Source organism: Rhinichthys klamathensis, unplaced genomic scaffold, assembly GCF_029890125.1.
Source record: "Rhinichthys klamathensis goyatoka isolate OS25496 unplaced genomic scaffold, OSU_Roscu_1.1 h1tg000639l_1, whole genome shotgun sequence".
NCBI classification, from domain to species: domain Eukaryota; kingdom Metazoa; phylum Chordata; class Actinopteri; order Cypriniformes; family Leuciscidae; genus Rhinichthys; species Rhinichthys klamathensis.
Genome location: NW_026607085.1, coordinates 113,390 through 140,918, shown reverse-complemented (window position 1 = coordinate 140,918; position 27,529 = coordinate 113,390). Strand labels below are relative to the sequence as shown.

Genomic DNA, 27,529 nt, shown 5'->3' with positions numbered 1-27,529 from the left:
CAGAGGGAAATTTACTCGCATTGTAGAGGGTTGATATGGTACCCGCTGATAGCTGGCTGCTTTCAAACACTACCTGTGTATCTGTGGAAGAGATCTGTGAAGCGCGTCAAAGGTTTCAATTTACAATGTATTTTTGAAGCGTTAATCATTGTAGCCAATCACAGACATATCTGTTGACCCGTGTGTGAACACAATGGCCAATCAGAGATGTTTAAGTTAGTCAGAATCCATTCAAAACCACTCAGAAAACTTTGTGAGTTTTCGTTCAACACTCGCTTTAGAGTTCTAATGTGTATATATTAGTGCTGTCAAACGATTAAAATATTTAATCGCGATTAATCGCATTAATGTCATAGTTAACTCGCGATTAATCGCATTTAATCGCACATTTTTATCTATTCTAAATGTCTCTTGATTTCTTTTTGTCCCATTATTTTTTTCTCATTTTAATGCTCTTATCAACATGGAAAAGTGGTTCGGCTTGCTTTGTGCAAATGTTTTTTATTGAAAACAATATTGGCATATACTGTTCAATTTCACACTAAAACATTATCACTTGGAGCAAATAATCTCTCACACAATATAACACTGTCCATCAATAAAAGGGTGAAATAAATACTGACGAGGTCCTGATATTGACGAGGGGGCGGAGAATTCGCATCAGCTGTGTGTGTGTGTGTGTGTGTGTGCTGGCCATCATCAAGTGGTATTCAGACTGGACGTGCTGCGATGATGATAGCTCAGTTCACAACGACAAAACACACAGATCACTTTGGTCTTGTCAATGGAACCATTTGGCAACTTTTTAAAAGTAAACTTTCCATTCAGAATCTTATTGGCATCCATTTCGGCGTCTCACGCTCGTCATCCACTCAAAACTGGACGTTTTGAACGTTCCTATAACATTCAGAAATAACGTTTTTATAACTTAATGGGAACGTTATGAAAACATTCTTATAACCTAAAATTGTTAGCTGGGGAAGAGGAGAGATTCGCGATTGCACTGAACACGTTTTAAGTGCAGGCATATTCTCTGAGTGAGCCCAGAGAAAATTCTTACAAGAGCAGCGTGTATCTGAGAGCGCGCGCGACTCGAGCAGAGAGATTCGTGCTCGGCACATTATATTCCGCGCGCGAGCAGAGAGATTCGCGCTCGCGCATCCGGCTCGCAAGCCCAAACAAGTGTGTGCGGCGTGCCTGTTGTTTTGTTTCCGGTCTAGCTAGATCCGCTTGCGCTTTCAAAACGTCCTCGCGCGCCGCAAGCCATTGAAATGAAAGGGTTTCATAGCGCAGCGGCCCGCATGCCGTCCTGTTGCAAAAGCATGTGAAAAAAAAACTACAAAGTTTGCTAGGCCAAAAAGACCGTTAATCGCGCGATAAAAAAATTAACGCCGTTAAAATGGGTTTGCGTTAACGCCGTTAATAACGCGTTTAACTGACAGCCCTAGTATATATATAAACACACAATTTTTTCCAAGCATCCCATCCCTTTAAAAAACAAAACAGAGCCAGTTATTATTAATTATTACAAAGAAAAACATTTCTTACTTGGAACAACACTACCTGGAAAAAAGTAAATAGTAAAGTAAATATTTACTTCAAACCTTAATGGGTCATCTTTTGAGAAGGGTTAACATTACAAAGAGCAGGAAGATGACTTCAGGATTCAGGTGGCTGAAGTTCCCATGAGGGATTTGCACAGAGAAAAGCAAAACCACATTTAAGCTTTGACCAAAAGACTCAGAGGACTGTTCGTTTACATTCCAGTTGTCCTTTCCCACACACACACAAACCGTCATTTTCTCTCCCACAAGAAGCACATGTCCAAAACCCTTAGCGCTAAAACAACAAGGGGCCAAGACCAGCACATTCCTGCTAGACCATATGAAGAAAGCAAGTCAATCACACATGATTAAACACCCACTCAAGCTCTCTTAGCATTCATGCCACAAACAATTAAACGTGCACATATAAACATTGGAGAAAATGTGTTTTTAAAATATTTCAACTATCCTTTAGTTTGCAACTCTTACTTTTAAAAGAATCCAACTTCTCTGGTAAATCCTCCTCATCCCGGTACTTCTGATCTTCCATAAACTCCTGCAAATAGAGAGAGTGAAAATGTGAGCATGATCTCTAACTGGAAAAGACGGGGTGGATGAATGATTATCAAATGATTATGGTTGTTCTTCCTCATGGCAGAAGACCAGAGTGTGAGCAGAGTGCCGATTCTCCACAATGTAGTTTTATTCTCTAGAACAGTGCCTTTAAAACTTTTTGATGGACACCCAAATATAATGATTCCCTACCTAAACCAAAGACAGCTGTATATCGACATGTATAAAGACCCATATGAGTATGTGGCTACATTGAAAACAACTGATCATTTCATAAGGGGCTTTCACACCAGAGGAACCTTCTCACAGTTCTTATAACTAATAGCAGAAGCACCCACTTTTTGGCGTGTTCACACAACAGGAACTGGGAATGATTTAAGTTCTAGAAACAGGGCTGGATCTAGGCATGGGCAGGGGTGGGCTGAGCCCACCCAAATGTCTGCCTTGCCCACCCAATCAGAATTTAGGCACAGATTGTGTTTTTTTTTTACTGATTTGTGCATTGATTAAAAACAATCTAAGGTGGGCTGTGTGTTAAAGGGGTGATGAACTGAGAAATCAAATTTTCCTTGAGCTTTTGACATTTAAGAGGTCATCAAATTATAAGAATATCCTGTAAGTTTCAGAACTGAAAACGTCCTTGTTAGTCCAATAAAAGCTTTTATTGACACCAGGCTCGGCAAATGACTCGTTTTTCAAAGTGGGGAACTATGACGACAAAGAGGATAAAACACCACCCCCACAGAAGAAGATCAACGCCTACTTCAACACGGCCAGTTTAGCCCCGCCCACCGATTCGCGCATTACACGAAACTCATTATAATATGCAAAACTGTTATCCACTCACAGCAGAGGGCGTTTACTTCCAAGTCTTTAATGCGAGACGCCCATAAAAACCGAGCGTTTTTGAGCTAGGCTCAAAACTAGGGTAGAAAATAGCCTATTACTTATTCATTTTGATGTTTTTGAATGTAAAAAACAAGCGAACGTCATAAGTTGACCTCAGACAACAATATAAAACAATTTAAAAAGCCAGTTCATGACCCCTTTAAGAAGTTTGATAAAGGGCTGAAGAATATCCAACCAATCAAAAAAAAATAACACCAGAACATGGCAGAAGGCTAATTTTCTTTTCTTAGCTTAAAGTAATGGCGAGGGGTGTTATAGAGCTGGTAAGTCCCGCCCATCCGTAAAACTCCAAGTGGACCTCTAGGTTGAAAAAGCGTCAATGCAAGTGAATGAGAGAAAATAATTATTTTCTGATCCCGTTTGAATTGTGCCATGAATGTGAACATATGTTGTCTGTGAATTTTTTATATAATTTCTCATGTAACGAGTTTGACAGTATATTGTATGATTCTTTGGCTAGCAGTTGTGGAATAGACATAACGAGAAAGACTACACGTCGCATATGTGACGTCACCGCATAACACATTTTCCCTCCACAAATCACGGTGCGATAATCTAAGGAATTAGATCGAGATGCCTGTGTGTTTTGTACCCAAATGTCACCATTCAAACAAAGGCATGTTTAGCGGGATCCGTGTGCTAGTGGTGGTGACGTATATCAAACGCGTCGAAAGCAGCGAAGAGTTGTAGTCCACAAAGTGCTCTCACACAAAGTCTACCGTATGAAAATTCTAACCGCTAAATTGTAGCATTCTTTACACGAAACATTATATAAAAAATTCACAGACAACATATGTTCACATTCATTGCAAAATTCAAACGGGATTAGAAAATAATTATTTTCTCTCATTCACTTGCATTGACGATTTTTCAACCTAGAGGTCCAGCGGGGTAAGCGGAAGGGGCGGGACTTACCAGCTCTATACACTCAAGCTACAGTGTGTAGCGGAAAAGCAGAGGCTGACAATCCCATGAGTCAAAACTGGCAGAAATATTTGCATGCTATCAAGGTGCGAATTACGGGGAAATATTAACATACATTTCTACTCTGACTGATTTTAAAGTGTCGTTTGGCTGCCACTAAAATGACCAGTTGAAATTCGCTAGAAAACCTTGCTTATTTAAGAACGTGCATTTATTGCATGGATGTAGTGGTGTGCGATATCACGATTTTTGATCGTGGACGATTAAAATGTCCCCACGATCTGCTTTTGAAGAAATATCGTAGTATCGTGCTACAGCATTCTATCAGTTGCAGTTCTGGCGTCTCCGTCTCAACGTACTGTACAATGCGACGTACATATGTTAACGCAGAGTTAGAGTTACACTGCAATTCACAAAAGTTCATTATTTCCATGTGCTTAAAAGCCTTGCCGGTTAAACATTTCATTTGCGTGCTGATGCGCTGTTCTAACATACGCTTTTCTGAGCACATACACTAAAAATCCTGTCAAACAGCACCTGGTTACTGGACTTAGTTATCTTTCGAGTTTATTGGGTTAATACTGTCAAATACACACAAGGTTTACATAAACACAGTTGGTTAAGTCTAAAGTGAAAGCAAACATTTGAGAGAAAATCGGGTGCGTGACTTATGCATGAATATTCAATGCGTGCCGGTCTTAAAGTGTTAGTAGCCTCATAGTAAATATGCTGCCGCTTGTCCTTAAAGGGATAGTTCACCCAAAAATGAAAATTCTGTCATTATTTACTCACTCTAAAGTTGTTCCAAACCTGTATTAATTTCTTTCTTGTGAATGCAAAAGATGATATTTTGAAGAATGTGGCTATCCAAAACAGTATCCAAACTCGCTGCTCTTGACTGAGAACTTTAATAGTAGCTTTAATGAGAATCAATGTATAATTTATACAGTGAAAGTCCATGTAGTTATTTTTACATTTCTTTCTTGAATGCTAGTTAAATACACCTACTGTGGCTGAAAAAAATAAAGCACTGTTTATTTAATTTGCATATTATGTTGTGTATATGCAATGTGTATCTTTGTTCTTATTTTTTTATAACAAAGAAAATGACAAAGATTTTTATCTTCTCCACTTTGGCCTAAATGTCTGCTATTCTTTTTTATTTTATAAAGTCAATGTCCTTTCAATAACAGATTGGCGTGCATTTAATAAATTATTTAGTCAAGAACGTTGTTCAAGCTTACTGCAACAATGGAGCTGCAAACTTCACATACTTTTGAAAATGCAGAATTTTTTGATTCTGGTAAGCACTCATTGTCACAGTTTGAGGTTTTTTTTCCCCATGAGGGGGTTTGGTGTCACAACGGCTTGGTTTCCAGGCCATTATGCATGTGTATCCTCTGACACTAATTCGCTTTCCATTTTGGCCAAATTATTACCTATTACATAATTGCCATGGAGTAGTGGTAGTTCGAAGGTGTTTACAAGCTGGAGTGAACCTTTCTGGAATGATGGCTTTGGCAAGCTGTTTCGAACTCCCTAAATGAACTTTGTTTTGATTATGTTAGAAATATCACACCATGCAAAACTAACAAACGGAAAGGCATCCCACAAAATAGAGAATTGTCTGAAAAAGTTAATCTGAATAAATTTATGTGGGCAATGGCTTTAAAATATTTAACCAGCTTGTTCTGTTATGATACATTTAAAAATCCTTAGTTAAAAAAAAAAAAAAAAAATTGGCGGAAAGGTATGGGAACCTTTAAGTCACTCATTAGGTAGTCTCAGCCTCAGACGGCACGACCGCTGACTAAATGTCTGATGCATATGGCACACTTAACTGGAAACACTTCAGGATTTCCGAAGTTGTCATCTAATTGGATGAATTCTACAGGATGTCCAGGAGGTGTTGTGTTCTTTAATAAACACAGGCAGCTAGCTAGTGTAAGCAGCAAAAACAAAACAAAAAGGACTTTCAAAGACCTCCTGTTATCAGAAATCTGGACAAAGCAGAACTAAAAGACTAACACAACACTGGTCGATTTATTCTAACATCTCTGTTTATGAACTATGACATGACAAGATTCTGACTGAGGCCCATAAATCAAAGATCCACATGCGTGATATGGGACTTCACTATTAGTGAAGCATTAAAGAGAATGTGTGTATGAGTATAAGGGCGATCACACAGTGTGTGTGGGTGCGTGTGTGAGTGGATATTGATTATGGGTGGTTTGATTTGAATTGATTTTGATTTGATTAACTTTATTAATCCCACACTGGGGAAATTCCATTGTTACAGCAGCTCCAATAAGATACAAAATATAAGAATAGAATAGAGAAAAATTACAATATTAATAATAATGATAATAATAATAATAAACCAACTGTATTTACACAATAACCAACCTTTTGTAAACAGACAATCTATAAACACAAATATACAAATAAATATGCGAATAAATAGAGGTAATATTGCACAGTTGGAAGTGACACAAAGTTAATAAATGGATAAAAAATGTAGTGCAAAATATTGTCCAGTGCTACTCAAGTTCAGCATCAACTAGCAATGCTGCTTTGTGATGTTGCATTAAAGAGTCTAACTGCTACTGGGATGAAGGACCTACGGAAGCGCTCCTTCTTGCACTGAGGGTGCAGCAGTCTACTACTAAAGGAGCTGCTCAGGGAGCTCACAGTCTCATGTAGGGGGTGAGTGGTGTTGCCCATAATAGATGCCAGCCTGGCTAGCATCCTTCTCTCGCCCACCTCCTCTATGGTGTCCAGAGGACAGACCAGAACAGAGCTAGCCTTCATCACCAGTTTGATGAGTCTTTTCCAATCCCTTTCTGTGGTCCCAGCTCCCCAGCAGGCTACTGCATAAAAAATTGCAGACGCCACCACAGAGTCATAAAAAGTTTTTAACAGAGACCTGCACACACCGAAGGAACTCAGCCTCCTCAGCAGGTGGAGACGGCTTTGGCCCTTCTTGTACAGGACGTCTGTGTTTGTGGACCAGTCAAGTTTCTTGTTAAGGTGAACACACCCAGGTATTTGTAAGTCTCCACCATCTCAATGTCGACACCCTGGATGTTCACCGTTGTAGTACCCGGCGGCCTCCGTGGGAGATGCTGCTGACTAAGTGAAGGCTTTAAAAGCAAACAGCATGTGTGTGGATCTATATGTTCCCAAGGAGCATCAAGCAACCTAGAACATTTAATTATTACTCATCAGCACGATGAAAACTATGCTGTGAGAATCAGCCCTCTGAGTCACACTGAGAGATGAAGAGCCTTCTACCTCAGTCACGACTACTCATCAATATTCCTTCACACCAAAACTCGAAACTGAGTTTGTTTCATTTGATTCACACACTGCAGGGCTCGAATTTCGGCGCGGGATTGCGGGTATTGTGCATAATTCTAATCATTCCCGCAGGTCTCCCATTTATAATGCGGGAAATTCCCGCAATCGTAATCCACACAGATTATAAAATCAAATCATTCTTTTAACAACTCTCTGCCAGATGCAATTTCACAAACAGCGTGAGTGTTCAGCGGTGCCGCGTCTTCTATCTCTTCTCTCAAAATGTGTCCATCAAGCGCTGCGGCGATAATACACACTCGCGTTTAGGAGTCGGGACATGACGGAATATTCACTTGCACAATCGGGCCAGCAGTGCATCGTGACTGAAGTTTACCATTTGCACGTCTTTTTAAGTCTTACCAGTTTAAACATTCACGCACGCTCTCTGAGATGATTTTCTAAGCGCACATTCATAGAAAATCCGCCTCAAAAACACCTGGCCAGTAACAAAAGTTATTTTTGGCGGATTATATTGCTTTAACACGCAAAATTGTCAATTTCGGTCTTCGTGAGTATACTCTAAACATAGTCGCTTTTGTCTTTAATAAGCATAAAACGCATGCCAGTATAATGAACACAGGGTCCGTGCACTAGCTCTTAAAGTGACGGCAGCCATATGTGTGTCATTAATTTTGTTGTCAAAACAACAAAAGATAGCTTTAAGTTAAAGGAATCAGGATTAATAGCCTATGTATTTAATTTATTCAGGACTAAAATACTACCCAGTGTTATTTTCCATTTGATTACTTTATTCAGTTTCTGTATATGAATACTAGTGTTAGACCTATTCAAAAACTTTTCTCTTTATTTGTATCTTTATTCTATTGTATTTATGTGTGCTACTTTTTTCAATTTAATTAAACAATTTAAATCAAGCTTCCTTGTTCTTAACAACAATATTATTCCATTGTAAAAATGCAATGAGCGCAAACATTTAGGCAAGATAAATGTAATAATTTTGTTTGGAAAAAATGTCAAAAAAAAAAAAAGCTTCCCCCCCCCCCCCCCCCCCCCCTCAAAAAAAAAAATCCCCCCCATGAGAATCATCTAAGGGGGGATTTCCCCCCCATTTTCCAAAACGAAATTCAGGCCCTGCACTGTTTGCTTTTCAGTGGTCTGCAGCATTTCATCACTGAGACCTCAGATTAGTAAGCATCAAGGGCTGTTTTAGTGAAGGAATTTCCCTTGCGGTGATTTTGTGTGGCTCAATATTGCAATATTTGATATTATAGCCATTTTCCCCCCCCATATAAATAAGGGTTACGTTGTGGTCAGCAAGCACAAAGACGAAGGTGATTCAAAAACAAAACAGGCTTTATTAATAATCCAAACACTCCGAATGAACAGGCAAGAAAATAACGCAAACCACACCATGCATAACGAGAACTGACAAGAAGAACTGAGAAACAGGGCTAAAAATACAGGGCAGGGGTGCAACAAAGGAGACTATACTAGACACAGGTGAAACTAACAAGTAACTAAAGAAACAAATGAGAACATCATCAGTAACTAATGGAACTGAAACTAAACGGAGTGGGAAACAGGAACTAAAGAAAGAACAATGTCAAAATAAGGGTCCACATAACACTGTGTCTTAACCAGACGCGATGCAATAAGATTCCAGCGACAAACAATTTGTCTGTCCACACTAGGTGCGACGCGATTATGAGAAGGGATAAAGTCAATCAAAAGTCACACCCTATCAAAAGAACGCGTGGGCGAGCTCTCTCGGCAAGCTCCCGGCACTCGCAACGAAATGGATAATGATCAAATTCATAAATACTACACCACTTTAACATTATTAAAAATACATACTGAGTTACTGATACAATATTTGTCATAAAATACACTGAGTTGACAGTTTGAACTTTCTGGTTTTCTTTTATTTATTTTGAAGATCTGAGGTGAATGGTCAATTGTTGCTTTCAGTACGGCTATAAAAAGATGATAAAAATGATATTCAAACTCACATTAAATGCTTTTAACATTAAATAAAAGCACATAAACAGTACCTGAGATTATCATTATCATACTTTGTGTTGTTGTTCCAGCTGCGATGTCGCAGAAAAATAGAAACCATTTCTAAAATAGAATCATTGCGTTGATTTGATTCACATGGAAAAGATAGCTTTTATCACACGTCTGGTTAGGACATGGTGTAACAGAACATAAACCTGACAATAGACTCGTTGGAATATTGGTATAACAATTAGCTACGATCCTTGAATCTGACTGGATGTGAGGCTTCCTAAGATTGGTGATATTTTACCTGTATCAGCAGCACTGCTAGTCTCAGTGCGCTCTAGACAGGCTGTCAGTCAGTGCAGGTTACGCCACTAGGTGACTGCAAGGGACTGACTTTGAATGGGTTATTAAAACCATTCATTCATAAATGAAACTAGGTGTTGAAATTATATTTGAGCACCACTTTACAAGACTCAATCGGCAAGCAATGCGTTGCACTGAAGCTGATGCTTCACTTCATAGATTCAAGCATTGACCAGTGCTGATGCCATAATCGCCATTCATGGGAGCTTGTCCTGAAGAAGGACAGACAGGTAATTGCACGCCATCTATCTCTCTGTCTGTTTAGGCTTGTTTAGTGCAAATCTATGGAGACTCTGTATAAATCACAATGGTAAACATAAACAAACTCTTAAGTAAAAAATTGTCAGGAGAAAAAAAAAAAAACCTTCACTCTTATCATTATTAACTTATTAACATTTAATACACATGCATGAAGTGTAAAACAAGGGCATAGCCTCATGAAAGAAAGAAAAAACGTGAACATCGCGGTTGCTTGCCGTACTCTGTGGTTGTCTAGTCAGTATCGCAGACGATATTAAAATATTGCGGTTATCGTGACAGCCCTAAACACCTCTGACTGAGGCAAACAAAACATGCAAAAATTACACATCAGATTCATTTTCCAATGTTTTGTGGTTATACCAGACATAAATATAAGTATTCTTTCTGTCAAGAACATATCAACAGAAATTAGCCTATATTTTTTCACAGAAAGAAATTGAATCTTATTTTAGCGTTATTATTTTCATAACAATTAAGCACATATCCCTCAATTTATTATTACCATAAGCAAAGAGATAATTTTCATTGTTGTATAAATAAAAGCAAACATTTTATTTAATATTAAGCACATAATATACTGTACCATAATTTATTAATTTAATTTAAAAAAAAGATAGTCCTGACAGGATGATTTTCATTACTGTACTAAAATAATGAGAATAACCCATTACGGTATTAAGAATAATATTTAGGATAATTGAATGGGAAATGTGTTTAAAGTCACAATGTAACAGAAGTAGTGAAAGTATTGACATAATAGAGGAGAAAAGATTGTCAAAAAGACGGAGGCAGATCTGAAAGTGAGCTGGAGGGTGATTGTAAGAAAAGGGAGGGGTTAATGCAGACCAAATGATTGGAAAAGTCTAGCATACATCACAGAGAAGACTGTTGTTTCACCAGAAGATCGAGTAATGACATTTTGATAAAGACTTACTGCCACAAAAAAACAAAACATAAAAAGAAACATGTATGGATGAATCATTAACAGTTACGGACGGTAAGATCAAAAAACGCATTTAGAAAATAGATTGTGAATTTCCATTTCATGCTGAAATGTCATGAAAACAATGTCACAATTTTAAAAAAAATAATTAAAGGGTAACTAAACCCTAAAACAACTTTTTTTAGTTAATGATCTGTAAGACTGGGGCTTTATTAGTGCTGTTCATTGATTCGAGTAAATGTTTTGACATTTGGGTATAAAGTGTTTCAATTCTACAATATATGGTGTAAAAACGTCTGAGTGCTGCCCTCTTTGAGTTGAACGGTGGCTACTGCAGTTTTCTTATTGGAAGTTGTTTCCCCGCGTGACATTGACGTATAATGGCTCTGCCAACGGCTCACTACCCACGCCCCTGGCACAAGCTCACCACGCCCTTCGCTAACATCGTCGGCTTCGGGAGTTAAGACCGCAGTTTGAGCCAGCAGCTCGAATTGATAAGAGATGCTAATACAATGCTAAATCATAAATCAGATGTATGTACAATTTTGTATGAAGGATTTCCACGTGAATAAATACATCAATCCGACTATTCTATGCGTACTATAATTGTCCAGTGGTAGAACTTTTGCCAAGCGTGTCAGAGGTTCTGGGTTCTAATCCGCACTAAGAAGTATACCACTTTTTCAAATTATTTTTCAAATATTGCCAGTGGGTGGAGTTAGGCTCTGACCAGGAGTTGAGTTACACATTAATGGAGCTAAATTGGCTTCAAATGCATTTTAAATATAATTTATCATTTAATGTGAAATGTAACATGCTCTTGACCCGTTTCCAGAGATTCCCCTCTACACTATGTGCAGGTAAGTGCTCCAGATGTAGGCCAGACCATGACCTAATTTTCTCATCATTTCTAAATGTCCATGTGACCAAACAAGCTGTCACTCCCACCAGCCGCGCAGTCCACGAGAGAGAGAGAGAGAGAGAGAGAGAGAGAGAGAGAGAGAGAGAGAGAGAGAGAGAGAGAGAGAGAGAGAGAGAGAGAGAGAGAGAGAGAGAGAGAGAGAGAGAGAGAGAGAGAGAGAGAGAGAGAGAGAGAGAGAGAGAGAGAGAGAGAGAGAGAGAGAGACCGCTAAGACTGCAGCTCAAATGCCACTGCTGCCCACTCCTCCATCCCTCTCCTACATAATGGGTCTATTCATTCTGGATCAGAGACACCTGTTTCCCGTCTGAGAGCACAGAGACAGCCGGCTGCAGGGGGACACGCTGCCTCTTATCACTTCAAAGAGGGGTGATTTTAAATATTAGCTTTAAAATAACACGGGTCAAGAAAATAAGCTTCTTGGGATTTTCGTAAAGGTCTGGGATTGTTTGAAACGCCCAAGACCAGTTCACCTCTTAATATTTAAATGATAAGTAAGTACATGTATTTTTTTTTTACAAAGTTAAAGTTGGCATGAAATGGAAGTTGCAGTAGTCTTTTCTTCCCTATTGTGGGAAGAATACATATATCCAAGTGAAATGGCAAAATTTTCCAAGTGAAAATGTAGGGCAGGACTTGATCAATGGGGTTTGCTATTGCTCCGTTGTGATGTGATTGACAGGTCTTCCCGCCCTATCACTATTTTTATTAAAAAATAATTTTCTTTTTTTTTCTTTAAAAAAATAATGATGTTCATGGATAAATCATTTCTAATAGATAATTCAATATTCCATTAAAAAAAGAATTGTCAATTAGGATTTCATGGCGACTTTAAAATACTTTCAGTTTAATATGCTTAGAGTACATATTTGTATGTTGATTCCCCTAAAAAACTATAAACTTACTGTAGCGATTGTTTGAACATCCTGGCCCCGGCCAGCACTGGCTCAACCAATGGCGTGAGTTTTGGACTGGGTTATCTGTTTGACATAAATGGCTGACAGCCAAACTAGGGGAAATCTTGAGCATTTAATGGTTTAGTTCATCCAAAAAGGAAAATTATCCCATAATTTTCTCACCGTCAAGCCATCCTAGGTGTATATGACTTTCTTCTTTCAGCCTAACAGAATCGGAGTTATACATATATATATATATATATATATGTTTATTGAAGCCCCCAAAAAAGCGCATCCAACCATCATAAAAGTAATTCATACGACTCCAGGGGGTTAATAAAGGCCTTCTAAAGCGAAGTGGTGCGATTTTGTACGAAAAATTCCCATAATTACAACTTTTAAACTGTAATCAGTTCCCGGTAACGTCAATCCTCGCGTTCATGAGAGTCAATATCCGACATATGACATAGGAATAGGATGTAGGAGTAGCATAAGCTTAGGTGAGCGTAGATGCCTCTTGCGCTTCAAACAAATATGGCTGGCCAACAAACTCAAGCTCCTTCAACATTTCTCTTTAAAAATTCTCGTTTTAGACTTCTAATTTGGGGCTGGTGTTTTGTTTTGCTCTATCCTCTGTTTCCATGTTCGGCAATACGTCATGCGTCGGGTGAGAGGTCACTCTTCCACTGGAACTACTAGTCTTGTGTCCAGATTACAGAAGCTAGAGATTCTAGTTTATAAAGTTATAAATATGGACATTTTTCTAATAAAACATGCATCGCTTCAGAAGGCCTTTATTAACCCACTGAAGCCAAATGGATTACTTTTATGATGGATGGGTGCACTTTTTTGGGCTTCAAAAGACAAGGTATCATTTACTCCCATTAGAAAGCTTGGAAGAGCCAGTATATGTTTTATTATAACTCTGATTGTGTTTGGCTGAAAGAAGAAAGTCATATACACCTAGAATGGCTTGAGGGTGAATTAATAATGGGATCATTTTCATTTTTGGGTGAACTAACCCTTTAAGCCAGTTGTGGATGACTCTCTCAAATCCTAATTAACGTTAGCCTTGGTGCTTACCGAGACAGCGATTTTGATCATTTTCACAGTCTCGTGCATGCAGCAGAAATATGGAGAAAATCCTGACTTCGTAGGCAGCTCAATAGGTTGAGACACAGCCTTGCTCTGGATTGTGAAATGATCTGCGGCTTAATGTGGTCGAGCTGTCTAACTAAATTAGGTCATGTTGCTGTAAAACCGAGCTTAACAATTCCGCTGCTGTCCAAAATAACATTTAACAGTGACCACGGTGAAGAAGAGAAGTCACATTAAAAACCTCACTGATGTTTACAGACAAAGCGTTTGGGAACACAAGCTTGAATGGAGGCGGTTCAATGCCAATGAAATAAACTCGCTTCCAGATTGAGACAAAAATAACCTATCAACGTTAGCTTATTTACCTTATTGATTTCTTCCAGCTTCTCCCTCTGTTGTGCTTTGAGCAACCCGAAGGTTTTCCCGCCTGAAAAAGGAGACATAGCGACCGTTATACACCCGTCTGGATGTTTTATCCAGGTTGTCTGGTGCACTTGCAGGCATGAGATAAGGACAGTCGGCCGCTAACGACGCACACACACGCGCACAGAACAAAAACATGCTTCGCGCGTAAATAAAGCATCAGTTTACCAAAAACAGATTAGCGACACCTATTATACCTTGTAAATCCTGGTTGGAAGGCATGCTGGTACGGTCGGGAGGAAGTAATGAAGGAGGAGAGACCGGCGATGGATGAACACTCGTGTCGGTTATGAGGAGAGAGAGGAATCTCACGCTGGTTAGAGTCGCAGGCGCGCAGGTCTCCCTATGATGCGCTCACTGCCCGCCAGCGCCAGGAATGCAGCCACAAACGCCATCGTGTGGTGAAGACAGGTAATGCAGGCCGAAGGGAAGCGCCGTAATTCTAAATATTTTTTTTTTTATATATATATAGTCAATTTTGCACATATCGTATTATATTGTTTTTGCACTGCTGCAAATATTGCACTTTTTTTTTAATTTCACGCTCTGATTAAAATACATATTTATAGTATTTTATTTCTTTTCTGCTATCTTTCCCATCTTAGCGTTTACGTTTTAACTCTGTTTATATCTGTGATTTTGTCTTTGCTCTGACCTGCAGTCAGAAACATTTCATTTCGTGCAATTACTGTTACATGATTTATCGTTGTGCATTTGATAAATACATTTACTCGACTATGGTGGGTTTCATCAGAGACAGATATTTTAATACTGTTGCTTCCAATAATGTGCCTACCTATATAGAGATACCTACAGCATTTGATTCGACAGCTATTCCTAAAGGGATAGTGCACCCAAAAATGAAAGTTCTGTCATCATTTACTCACTCATCATGTTTCAACCCTCAAAAGAAGATATTTTAAAGAATGTTGGGAAACCAGACAGTTGACGGCACCCATTGACTTCCATACGGTTTCTTCTTCTATGGAAGTCAATGGGAGTCGTCAACTGTCTGGTTACCCAACATTCTTTACATTTTTGTGTTCAACAGAAAAAGAAACTAATGGTTTGGAACAACTTGAGGGTCAGTAAGTAATGACAACATTTTCATTTGTGGGTGAACTATCCCTTTTACAGCTTTAAGTATCTTATTTTGTGTTAAAACATAGTATCTTTATGGAGTCAGTGTATCAACGTTAAACATGTAGCTCTGTAACTGATCACTGATAAGTATCTGTACATAAGACAGTTGTTATGAACGCAGGTTTAATTTTGTGATGCAATATGAATGCGTGTTATAGACTTAAAGTGTGAACTGATCAGTTAGGTTTTCTGTTTTTGACATAATGTGTTTCCTTTGTATTAAAATGGAGGATATGCTAAGTGTCTGTAGTCTTTGGTTTAATGGGGTTAAGAACAGTTAAATGGTATTAGCTCAGTGAATGGGTCATTTAACAGATGAAAAGCTCAGTCTTCACAGGAAGCAAGCATAATGCAATAAGCCAAAATACATCAAAACTGAAAAGAAGCAAACAATAGCCACACAGACATCCATGTTGATAATTCCAAATAATGGAAAGTTATAGCTATTCATAGCCAATTCCTTTTGTAACGAGAATTTATGAACAGATGGATAATAAGAACAAAAATAAATATTTAATATGCCATGTTAGACATTAAATAAGTAATGTTTCATGTCAACATGCTCACAAGTAAACACACTGATGTTCAATGTATGATCACACTATTGAAAGCAGCATGACAATATGTTTATTTGATCTTGATTTACTGACTTTAAAACCAAATTTTCAGTTTTCAAACTCCTATGAAGCAGTGTAAATTAAAACAACCAGATTAATTTGTGTAGATGGCACCCCCAAGTGGCCAAAAAAGGACCAGATATTTACAGGAATGCCCATTAGTTTTAGGTAAATGAATGGGAAAGTTGCATAATATATAATAAAGTCAGCAAAACATCAATATTCAAGCCTAATTTCAATGTTATTCTATATAGAATCACAATAATGATCACGCTGTGTTGACATTATGTTTAACTACTGGTGATTTCAATTCAAAGTGCTAGTGTATAAATGCATTCGCCTGCATTTGTTACTTCTTACAACTAGTAAATAAGTAAATAAAGTCACTCTGCCTTCACAATAAATGCATGTTTATAATCAATTTACATTTTAATGTGTCATTTATATGTTCAGGTTTGCTTTTATAACAGACACAGCTGAAAGAATACAGAGGGGGATTTCAGAGGTTTGTTCCCTTTTTTTCTATAGCTTTCCTTGATTCAGATTTTCTGAGGTGACTAACAAAGACTAGAGAACTGATAGACTTCTTCCTCCCACCAGCTCAGTGCCCTTTTTGTGGGCATGTTTTGGGCAAGTTCTGGGCGATGTCTGTCAGACTGTCTCTTTCTTCTCGTATGTCCTGCAGGTTCTGTTCAAGATTTTGCAGCTGTTTCTCTTGATCGTGTGCAGCGGTGCGAAGCATCTGGATCTTTCCGGTGAGAGACGGACTCTCCACAGCAGCCTGGAGAACATTAAGACGGGATGCTGTCTCATTCAGGATACGATCATAGTTCTCCAGCACCACATTAGCTTCTGCCAACATTAATGGGAGAAGAGTATGATTTTGAGATTATTAATTTATTGGAAGAATAATGTTTTTTCATCTTTTTGAGAAAAAAACAAAGAAACAAAAAATGAATATAAAACAAAGCAAAGCAAAACAAAATATTCAAATAAAAAGCACACTAAAAATAAAATAAAACAAAGCAAAAACAAAATATATAAATAAAAAGCACATTGAAAATAAAATAAAACAAAGCAGAACAAATCAAAAAATAAAACAACACAAAAAGCAGAACAAAACAAAAAAACAAAACACACTAAATTTATCCTCCAAACAGCTTTACCTATGTAGGATTGCAGGGATAAAATAAAACAAAACAAAGCGGAACAAAGCAAAAAACTAAACAAAATAATACATACAGTACAAAACAAAAAGCAGAACAAAACAAAACCCATCCTCCAAACAGCTTTGCCTATTTAGGGTTGCGGGTATAAAACAAACGGAACAAAACAAAAACAAAACAAATAAAAATATAATAAAAAATAATAATAATAAAATAAAAATAAATCAATCCGTTCATCCTCCAAACAGCTTGTCCTATGTAGGGTTGCAAGGATAAAACATTAAATAAAATAGGATTGTGAATTTACCCAGTTGTTTAAGGAGCAGAGTTAGCGTGTTTGTAAAGGACTCTAGCTGTTTCTTGGCTGTCTCCATTTTGTCTATCACACTCCGTGAAGAAAGCATGTCCTGAGGAGAAACGGCACATCAACATCATGGCAATGCAAAAACAACCTCCTCGGTCACCTAATCAGGACATTGCTGATCAGCATCATGTTTAATAATTTTATGATACAGTTTTTTCTGTAGTGTCTCAAGCCCCCTAAACAGAGTGGCGGTACTGGATGTCCTGCAGAAGTCTGCGTTCTAATAATAATGACATTGAGGTTCTAGCCTACTGGTCAAACATCGGCAATTCCACTATCAAGTTAATGCCAAATTGTTTACCTCCTCTGCCTCCATGGTTTCCTGTTTTTGCACAGCTTGGCTTTCCAGCTCAGTCAACTGCTCCACGCTGATGTCCACAGCTGAACGCAACTGTCCAGATGCATGTTTTGCCCGTTTCCCCTGTGTGAGAGACGCTTTGGCATCCTGTCATGAATAAAAGCATAACAAGTCTTTTAGTTCCCATCAGTTCCTGTTTCAGTCTAGGCTCCTCGAGGCAATGCAGTGTCTATACACATATTGGGGTTTAGGGACTTGATTTGATTAAAGAACAGAATGAACTATAGCATAAAAATGTTACCAACTAATATTACTTGTCATTTGGACAGTTTAAGAAACTTTAGCTAAACATGACTAAATGAGTTTAAAGGGGCCATATGATGCGCTTTCTTGTTTTTCCTTTTTCTTTAGTGTGTTATGTAGCTGTTAGTGCAAGTATAAGATCTGCAGAGTTACAAAGCTCAAAGTCTCAAACCTAAAAAGATTCTTTATAAAAGTTAAGGCTCAGCCACGCCTTCCTAAAACGCTTCGTTCAAACACGTCCCCACAAATCTACGTCAGTGTGTGGGGGCAGAGTTTCATAACACCGCCCAAATGTATACACAAAGAAAGAAGGCGTAACTTTTATTATCCCTGTATTGTTGCCGCCGGCGCCGCCATGTTGTGGAGATGCTGTGTTTTTCGTTGCGAAAGCCAAACTACTTTGTTTGGCCTTCCAAAAGAGGACACAATTAGAAAATGTTGCTTAGGCTTTATTTACAACACTGTTCCAGAACAGTACAACTAACATTTTTGACTGTGTGCTGCGCATTTTTCGGAGGACTGTTTCCAGAACCTGGGAGAGTACAAGGCCGGCTGTGCACACAGGCTGATTCTAGAAAGTGGGGCAATTCCATCTCTGCAGTACATTCTGGCGCTTCTGACTCACAGACACAGCCTGTAAGTATGTTTTTATATTTTAAGAACTTGCTACTGACTATTCAAACGCGAGTTTTGAGCAGTATAGAGTAGCGCTTGGTTGTCGTTTCTACGATCACAAATGCAGACATAGTTTTATCTTTACATCGTGTTCTCACACCTGTAGCGCGATGCGTAAAAAGACAGTATAAGTCATTATAATCAGTAGTTATGTCCCCCAATGAAATACAACCTTACCAATCTGATACGATCTGGTCCAGTTGCGCTGGCTAAGTTGAACGATTTAGCTTGGTCATCTGCATTATCCGGTTCAGATTCAGGCTTGAATTGATAAGGTAGTACGACATTATCACCCGTCATTATTGCTTTAGGAGCTGATGTTCCATATGGTAAGGGGCGTGACATTTCCGTCACACGCTTAAGGTTTTTGGACCAATCACAATGCACTGGATCGCTGGCCAATCAGAGAACACCGCACTTTTCAGAACGATGAGCTTTGTAAAAATCGATGCGTTTCAGAAAGGCGGGGCATAGAGGAGCAACAATAATGTACAGTATGTGTAAAATAATTACTTTTTTGAACCTAAAACCACGTAAACACATTGCAATAAACCAAATACACAAAATAATGTTCTTTTTAGAACCATCATGACCCCTTTAAGTGCTTCAGCATAGCCTACTTTAGCCACTGCATCTGCAGACTCCTCTGCTTGTTTAGCTGTGCTGCTCGCAGCCGTAGCGTTTTCCACTGCAGGTTTGATCATTTTCTCCGTCTGCTTGACTTTTTTTTTCACATCCACCAGGGTCTTCTCTTTCAGCAACTTCTCTCTCTTCAGATACCCTTTGCTGAGTGTAGGCAGCCGAGGCCAGTCTTGTTCCATGTCTACAGCAGAGAACATTATTACAATGTATAGTACATTTTATCATTTTCACATGATCTTTCTTCCATTATACATTATATAGTTTGGTAAGATTTTTTTTATGTAAAAAAGAAGTCTCAAGTCTCCTTTTTTTTTTACCAAGGCTGCATTTATTTGATCAAATGTTTTGATCAGTAAAATAGTAATATTGTGAAATATTATTACAATTTAAAATAACTATTTTCTATTTTAATATATTTTAAAATGTAATTTATTCCTGTGATGGCAAAGCTGAATTTTCAGCATCATTACTCCAGTCTTCAGTCACATGATCCTTCAGAAATCATTCTAATGCTGATTTGGTGCTCAATAAACATTTCTTATTATTTTCAATGTTGAAAACAGTTTGCTGCTTTAATATTTTTGCACCAACCATGATAGCTTTTTTTTTTTTTAGGATTCTTTGATGAATAGAAAGTTAAAAAGAACAGCATTTATTCGAAATATAAATTATTTATAACATTAAAATACTTTTCCTGTCACTTTCCTGTCAATTTCATGCTTTCAAGTTAATGTCTTTCAAAAAAAAAAAAACTTACTGACCCTAAACTTTTGAACTATAGTGTTACTGTACACCTTTCTGGTGTATTTCTCAGTCCTCAACTCTACCATATTAGTCTTTATACTTCTAAATTTCTTTAATTTGTTCATTATAAATGCTTAATTTATCTAATTTGTCTAGTGTCATAATTAGAAAAAATGGAGTCATAAAAATAGAAATATAAAAGAAGTATAAAGCAGAAATGGTTACCTTCCAGAACCTTCTGTAGAGACAGGAACTCCGCCTCAACCTCTTTCCCTGTCACCACAGAGGAGACGGCTGACACCTTAAATCCCTCAGCCACAGCCGTCAGCTTCAGATAAAAAGACAAAAGATGCATCTCATTACACTGTCTTTTGGCAGGAAATTGTCACATTTGAATTTGCTTTGAGCTGAGAACACACCCCTGTTGTTTTTTCTCTCATGCTTTAACATTTCCCACCAGACTGACTGGCAGGAGGTGCTAAAATTCACAGGATGAAAGAACTGCTAGACCTCTAATTACTAGGACATTTTTTATTCTTCTTTGATAGTGCAGTGAAGCTTTACCTCTTTGAGCTCTTGAACAGTTTTCAGGTGTTTTTCAGCACTGTCCACCTGGGGCTGAATTTCCTCTATAGTCATATTTATCATATGCTCTTTTGACTGAACAGAAGCGTCCAACTCGGTTGTCCTGTTCATCAGGTCCTGGCTCTGAAATCCAGATGAATTTGAATTCAAAACCTTTTTTTATTATTGCAATGTTTAGTCATATCAGCATCATTAGCTAGTTTCATGGCAAAATCAAAGTGTTTTACAACAAAAGATACAAAACCACAAAAGATACAAAACATGGACAGACATCTTATGATATATTTTTTAAATCCAATACTTTTTCCTTATGAAACCTGTTTAAAAACATCCGTTAGGGAACTTTCTGAATAAAACCACTGCTTGTTAGCATTAAAAGACACAAGGAGACAGTCCACATAAATATGTGTCTTAGATTATGCAAAGAGCACTTATTTTCCTTACAAAACACCATAAAATTAGACCATAAAATAATGTTTATGAATGCTTCCGAAGACTCAAATGATTATAAAGCACTAGTGGTGTCCTGTTGTTCACTAATTTATGTTTTCCATAAACCAACTCTAGATGTTTGAGATTTTAATTATTTAAAGGGATAGTTCAGTAGTTTGGAACAACTTGAGGGTGAGTAAATGATGACAGAATTTTCAGTCTGGGTGAACTATCCCTTTAATAAAAATGCATGCATGTTGACCAACAATTACCCCCGGTTTCACAGACTTAAAAGGTTAGTTCACCCAAAAATGAAAATTCTGTCAGTAATTACTCACCCTCATGTTGTTCCAGCCCCGTAAGACTTTCATTCATCTTCGGAACACAAATTAAGATATTAATTAAAGGCACATTATGCAGAAATTGTGTTTTAGTCAAACAGTGACCCCTATAGTCGCTGTGGAACACTTACACTGTCGTAAATAGCTATCTAGACATATGTGGACATTTTTGGACTGGTCTAATTATCAACAATGGATGAATGAACAGCATCGTAAAAAAATGGCATACTACAAGCAAGCGCAACAACATAGAACGCAATCAAGTTTAGAAATAAGAGATTTAGGCTACTTAATCCATCAACAAGATCGCCAGGTCAGCATCGCGGTTGAATCCAGTGCTGCTTTTTAGCTCGCGCCAACTAGTGAAAGCCCGACCGAGTGGAACTGTCACAAGGAAATAGTCAAAGGATTCAGTTGCGAGTAAACAGTAATTTATTGAGCACAATAGTAGATATCCGTGTGGGTCAAAATGGAAGCAGACAGAAGAAGAGTCAGGCTCGGCAACGCAGGGACGCAGTGGGCAGACACAGATGCAGGAACAGGTTGAAATTCCTCCGGGAAAATCTCAGGAAACCACAGGAGTGGAATGCAGGAGAACACGGCGAGTAGAACCTTGGTAGCCTCAACAACCAACTGACAAAGACAGGACGAGGTAACAATATATCGGACATCCTCATTCAAAACAGCTGGCGCTGTTCAGCTCATCAGCCGCGCCCGCCCTCGCGCTCACTAACACAACACGCACACACATAGCGAGGGCGAATCAGGGACTCTTTTCCGGTTCCTCCCGCGGTCAGATTCTCTTTTCCTTTTCCAAGTCTCTTCCGACCGCGTTTTCTTTGCTTTTTCCATCGTCAAGTATCACGTCTGAAATGCGCGCAAGTGTCTTCGTGCTTCATATGTGGTTGTTGATGTGTGTGACGTCGTTGCCGTAAAGCAAGTCGTGATTCTCGCGAGATTTGTCGGGGGCGCTCCTCTCAAACTTGCATTGCTGGTTTTTCCAGCGGCGACCCCGCCAAGCTTTATTACTAGGATGATTCGCCCCACTATGAGTTTGTTTACCACCGAAATGACTTTGAAGCTGTTATATTAAGGTACAATTCTTGCATAGTGTGCCTTTAAGATAGAGCGTCACGACGCATGCACGAGAACTGAGAAGATGATGCTCATGATCAATTGATGGGAAAGTGTGAAAAGTAAGCCATTCACTTTGCGGCATTGGTAAGACACTTTTACGTTTTCTCGTTGGTTTCTCACGATTCGGACATCCAGGAAATCCATTTTAGAACCATTTTAAACACTACATCGAGACCCATCTGCGTCATCTTCTCAGTTCTTGCGCATGCGTCGTGGCGCTCTCGTGAACTCACGTCAGAGGCTCACACAGCAGAAAATTAATAGTTGAATAGAGTCGTTATTTTTTTTATTAATTTTTTTGGGCACAAAATAAACTTAAGGTTGAGCCACTGTAGTCACTTGGACTATTTTAACGATGTTTTTACTAACTTCTCTGGGCCGGCAGGTGCAATTACCTAGCAGCCTATGAAGGAGTGAGCCAGCTCTCAGATTTCATCAAAAATATCTTAATTTGTGTTCCGAAGATGAACGAAAGTAATTACTGACAGAATTTTCATTTTTGGGTAAACTAACCCTTTAAGCCTAGTCCCAGACTAAAACGCATGTTTGAGCTGTTTTAACTGAAAGCAATTTGCACTGACATAACTTAAAATATGTCAGTGCCACTGTTTTGCCTCAAGATGCACACCAGTAATGTTTTTTTTTCTAAGCCATGTTTATTAAAGCCATCGAACTAAAGCCTAATCCTGGCTTAATCTAAGCCCAGTCTGTGAAACCCGGCCTCAGTGTATTAAGGCATCAATAGCAGTTCCACAATCTCCATTGAGACTACATGGACAAACCTCTGTAAGTCCTGGATCCTGGGTTGCTGTGACATTTGTTTGATTAAACATCTGTGAGAAAGATGTTATAATGAACTCCTCCACTGTGAGGCTGAAATCGCCTTCTGTTGTGCGTAGTTCTGATAGTGAAGCAGTGATGTTCTCTAAAATGGCGGCTATCTCAGAGTTGTGCCTCTGAAGTGACAGGTGAGTCACTAAAGTCTCATTAACCCCAAGGGTCAGATTCTCCTTCAACTGCTGCATCTCCTCTAGCCTTTCAGACAAAAATAGAGAGTGACATTTAAAATGAGTTATTAAGGGCCAATACCCAAAGAACTGCAAAATGAGTTTGATGCATACAGACACAAACATAATGTAACTCACTTCTCTGTGAGATCCTGTACATGAGACTCTGTGGAGTTGTCTTCTAGTAGAATTATCAGCTGTGAATAGGTTCTGTTAGCCATTTTAAAGGCATCTCCTGCTGTCTGCTCTATATAAGCTGCCATGTCTGTGTGACTTTTAAAAGGAAACATTTCACTGTAAAAATGTATATGATCAATAAGTTATGACAGCAACTTTTTTTGTTATACATTTTTTAAAGTCACTTTAATGTAATTTAAGTTGAATTTTTTTTTCCATAACATCAGTGTATAAACCATGTTTGCAGAAGTCACATTTAAAACTTGAATCTACTTTAAGATAGATTTGTAGTCAATATTTCTGCAAACCTTGTTATTAGCACCTCAGATTCGTTCACTATGGCATTCCATTTGTTTGGTTCTTTAGGGATTACAGAAGGGATGACCTGAGAATAAGATGTTTGAAGAGAATCACAGAGGCATAAAAAGCCTCCATTAAGACATGTTCTCTGGTCAGATGGATTAGACACTCATTTAATTGATCCGTGCAGACTCACCATGCTGTTAAGGTCAAGAGTCATCTTCTGAAGCTGGTCCTGCATATTCAGAGCAGTGGATAAAGTGTCAACAAGCTCTTGACACTCATTTTCACCCTTTATAGTCTTTCCTTTCTCTGATTCTCTTCCACTGTGTGTCAAATTGCAGTTTAGCGCTGTTGCAATGCTACGCAGCTGCAGCTGTAAGGTCTGGGCAGATGTTTCCAGCTGTGAGAACTGCTTAATGAAGGCCTCACGAGCCTCTGCATCAAAGAAGAAGAAACATCAGTGTTGCATCAGCAGTGAGTTCACAACAAAACAACTGTCACTGGCAGAAGCAACAAAGCTGAAACAAGGCACAAATTTGCATGTGCATCCAACAATAAAATCTCACTTTGTTGATACGTTCCACATTTGTCTTTAATAAACTATGATAAATTGTAACTGTCCAAACCATAGTGGACAAATTTGTTTTAGATTTACATTACACTGTTCAAAAGTTTGGTGTCGTAAGATTTTCAAAGAAGTCTCTTATGCTATTTGATCAGAAATACAGTAAAAACATTAAAACTGTGAAATGCTGTTACAATTTAAAGGGTTTTAATTTCTTTTCTAAAAATCGTACTGACCCCTTTTAAACAGTACTGCATGTTATAGTATAATATTAGATTAGTTCAACCCTCAGAAAAACAGAATAACGGTATTTTACCATTTAATGCCATTTTGAATGTTGATAAATTCTCAGGACAAAAGAGGCTAAAAAGATATTTCACCCAAAAATTCTTTCTTCTGCTGAACACAAAAGAAGATATTTTGAAGAATATGGGTAACCAAACAGTTGATGAACCCCATTGACTTCCATAGTAATGGTGCCCATCATTCATCAACTGTTTGGTTACCCATATTCTTCTAAATATCTTCTTTTGTGTTCAGCAGAAGAAGAAAACATTTATTCAGGTTGGGAACAACTTGAGGGTGAGTAAATGATGACAGACTTTTCATTTTTGGGTGAAATATCCATTTAAGGACTTTTGTCTAAAGGTTTTTTTTTTTCACCTTGAATAGCAAGGAGGTCCTCCAAGGCATTGGGCAGATAGTCTTCAACCTGGTCCTTCTGTATATGATTGTCCAGGCCATTATGTTGGTGCCTGTGCTGCTGGCGCCCACGATACTGCCGACTGTATCTATTGCAGTCATAACCACTGAGCAGCGTCTCCAAATCCAGCAGTCTGGCTTTCAGTTTACTGGCCTGTACACATAACAATGTAAAACAAATAATAATAATACATTACCAAAACTTGTCAAAACGAGAATTTAGAGACAATGTTTAAAAGTAGTCATATACATAAAAAAAAAATAAAAAAACCCCCACTCAATTACAGCAGTATGTAGGTTTGATTATCACACCTTGTTATTAAACCCCACTGAGCTTTCCACAATCATTTAAAGGGCAGAGCTAAAATCATCCTTGCATTGCCACCCATTCATGCTCATTATGAACAACCAGGAAGATGTAGGTCATGGGAGCCTACAGTATCTGAGCCAAGGAACTTAATGAGAGGGTGAGAACAAGTAATTGTGAACTTTTAATCTGCTAGGCAACCATTACATAAACAGATCATTTCTCATGCTTCATCATCTCTCTCACCCACCTGGTCTCTGATGAGACTGTAGCACACAGGGCACTCCTCACATTGGTGGGTCAGGCGGTTCTGGTAGTAGTTCAGTTCACACTTGTCACACTTATAACCGACAAACCCATGGCGACAAGAACACGTACCGTTGTCATGGCACTGCATTGAGGTTGAGCCCATGGGGTCACAATTACATGCTATAGATAGGAGATTTATATTATGTTATTATGATATTATTAGATAAATGTATGGAATATTAGATATACATTCATTTTTATACATTTTTTAAAATCATTTAACATTTTTTTTGGTTTAAATACTTCTAGAATTAATCAAAACAAAGTGTTATAGTTGTAATTTTACTGAGCTGAATTCACAGTAAAATACGTTTTGGTTTTGTTTCATGTCTGTCATGTTATCCCCTGTTCTAGTCATGTGTTATGTGTTGTCATTGGTTCATTGTTTCATTGTTCACAGGTATGGAGGACCAAACCTATAAAAATATATTACTTTTATTATATATTTTCCCACATTTATTTATTTATGCATTTATTTATTTCCACTTTTATTTATTTTCAATTTTATTTATGTATATATGCATTTACATCTAAATGTATTTATTCATTTATTTATTTATACATTTATTTATTCATTTATTGCTCTGTATGCTAATGAGGGGGGCGTGCTTTACCTCAGACATAGTAATCGAGTTCTGAGCTCTGAGTGGCAGTGCTGAAGCTTTGAGGCCACAGTGACACCTTGTGGTGTGACCAAACACTACGCAAGAGGTTTATGGACGTGACTTTGCAGGTGTCACAGGAAATAAATGACTTAGAGATATCAATATGGCCAAAATCTTATATCACGGTTTATGTCCATTAACTTTACTTAGCTATTTAGGCCTACCATACATAGGTCTACTCTTTATTCCAAACATGGCCGTAAAACATCAGCTGGTCGGGATTTCTAAAATGTCTGGGCACACATGAACAGAATCCGCTGATAACAGACACTTTTACACGGAAGCGCGTCAAATTATCCACTATTAACCACATTTTATGCCATGCATTGTAGATCCGTTTACAGAAGCTAACTGCATTTTTAATGTATCTTCCAAAAACAATGTTGACAGCAACAAACCTTTCCATAAAGAGGTGACATTTCCGCTATAAATTGATTTCATGGGGCATTTTTTAAAACCTTATTAAATAGTAGGCTATATCATCATGTAGCCTATAAGTTCTTAAGTTTAACTGATCAATTTCAGTTAATTAGGCACTACTATAGTAGACCTATGTATGGTAGGCCTAAATAGCTAAGTAAAGTTAATGGACATAAACCGTGATATAAGATTTTGGCCATATTGCCCATCTCTAAGTCATTTATTTCCTGTGACATCTGTAAAGTCACGTCCACAAACCTCTTGCGTAGTGTTTGGTCACACCACAAGGTGTCACTGTGGCCTCAAAGCTTCAGCACTGCCACTCTGAGCTCGATTGCGATGTCTGAGGTAAAACACGCCCCCCTCATTAGCATACAGAGCAATAAATGTATAAATAAATAAATGAATAAATACATTTATAAATAAATAAATGTAGACGTAAATGC

The 27,529-nt window shown here is 38.1% G+C and overlaps 2 protein-coding genes across 2 annotated transcripts in view; both read right to left on the bottom strand.

Moving 5' to 3' along the window:
* The window catches only part of aif1l (allograft inflammatory factor 1-like), a 38,395-nt gene extending 23,872 nt beyond the window's left edge, over window positions 1-14,523 (bottom strand). Inside the window, exons 1-3 of the mRNA XM_056241388.1 lie at window positions 14,379-14,523; window positions 14,124-14,185; window positions 2,034-2,100 (exon numbers count right to left, since the gene is read on the bottom strand). Coding sequence (XP_056097363.1) covers window positions 2,034-2,100; window positions 14,124-14,185; window positions 14,379-14,403 — 154 coding nt within the window. The 5' untranslated portion in view covers window positions 14,404-14,523. The remainder of the gene's footprint in view (window positions 1-2,033; window positions 2,101-14,123; window positions 14,186-14,378) is intronic.
* Window positions 14,524-16,442: 1,919 nt separating this feature from the next.
* The window catches only part of lamc3 (laminin, gamma 3), a 112,744-nt gene continuing 101,657 nt past the window's right edge, over window positions 16,443-27,529 (bottom strand). Inside the window, exons 16-27 of the mRNA XM_056241383.1 lie at window positions 25,940-26,118; window positions 25,344-25,536; window positions 24,309-24,550; window positions 24,121-24,197; window positions 23,774-23,908; window positions 23,411-23,663; window positions 20,698-20,841; window positions 20,359-20,461; window positions 19,368-19,570; window positions 17,773-17,916; window positions 17,415-17,514; window positions 16,443-16,793 (exon numbers count right to left, since the gene is read on the bottom strand). Of these exons, the coding sequence (XP_056097358.1) occupies window positions 16,543-16,793; window positions 17,415-17,514; window positions 17,773-17,916; window positions 19,368-19,570; window positions 20,359-20,461; window positions 20,698-20,841; window positions 23,411-23,663; window positions 23,774-23,908; window positions 24,121-24,197; window positions 24,309-24,550; window positions 25,344-25,536; window positions 25,940-26,118 (2,024 nt within the window). The 3' untranslated portion in view covers window positions 16,443-16,542. The remainder of the gene's footprint in view (window positions 16,794-17,414; window positions 17,515-17,772; window positions 17,917-19,367; window positions 19,571-20,358; window positions 20,462-20,697; window positions 20,842-23,410; window positions 23,664-23,773; window positions 23,909-24,120; window positions 24,198-24,308; window positions 24,551-25,343; window positions 25,537-25,939; window positions 26,119-27,529) is intronic.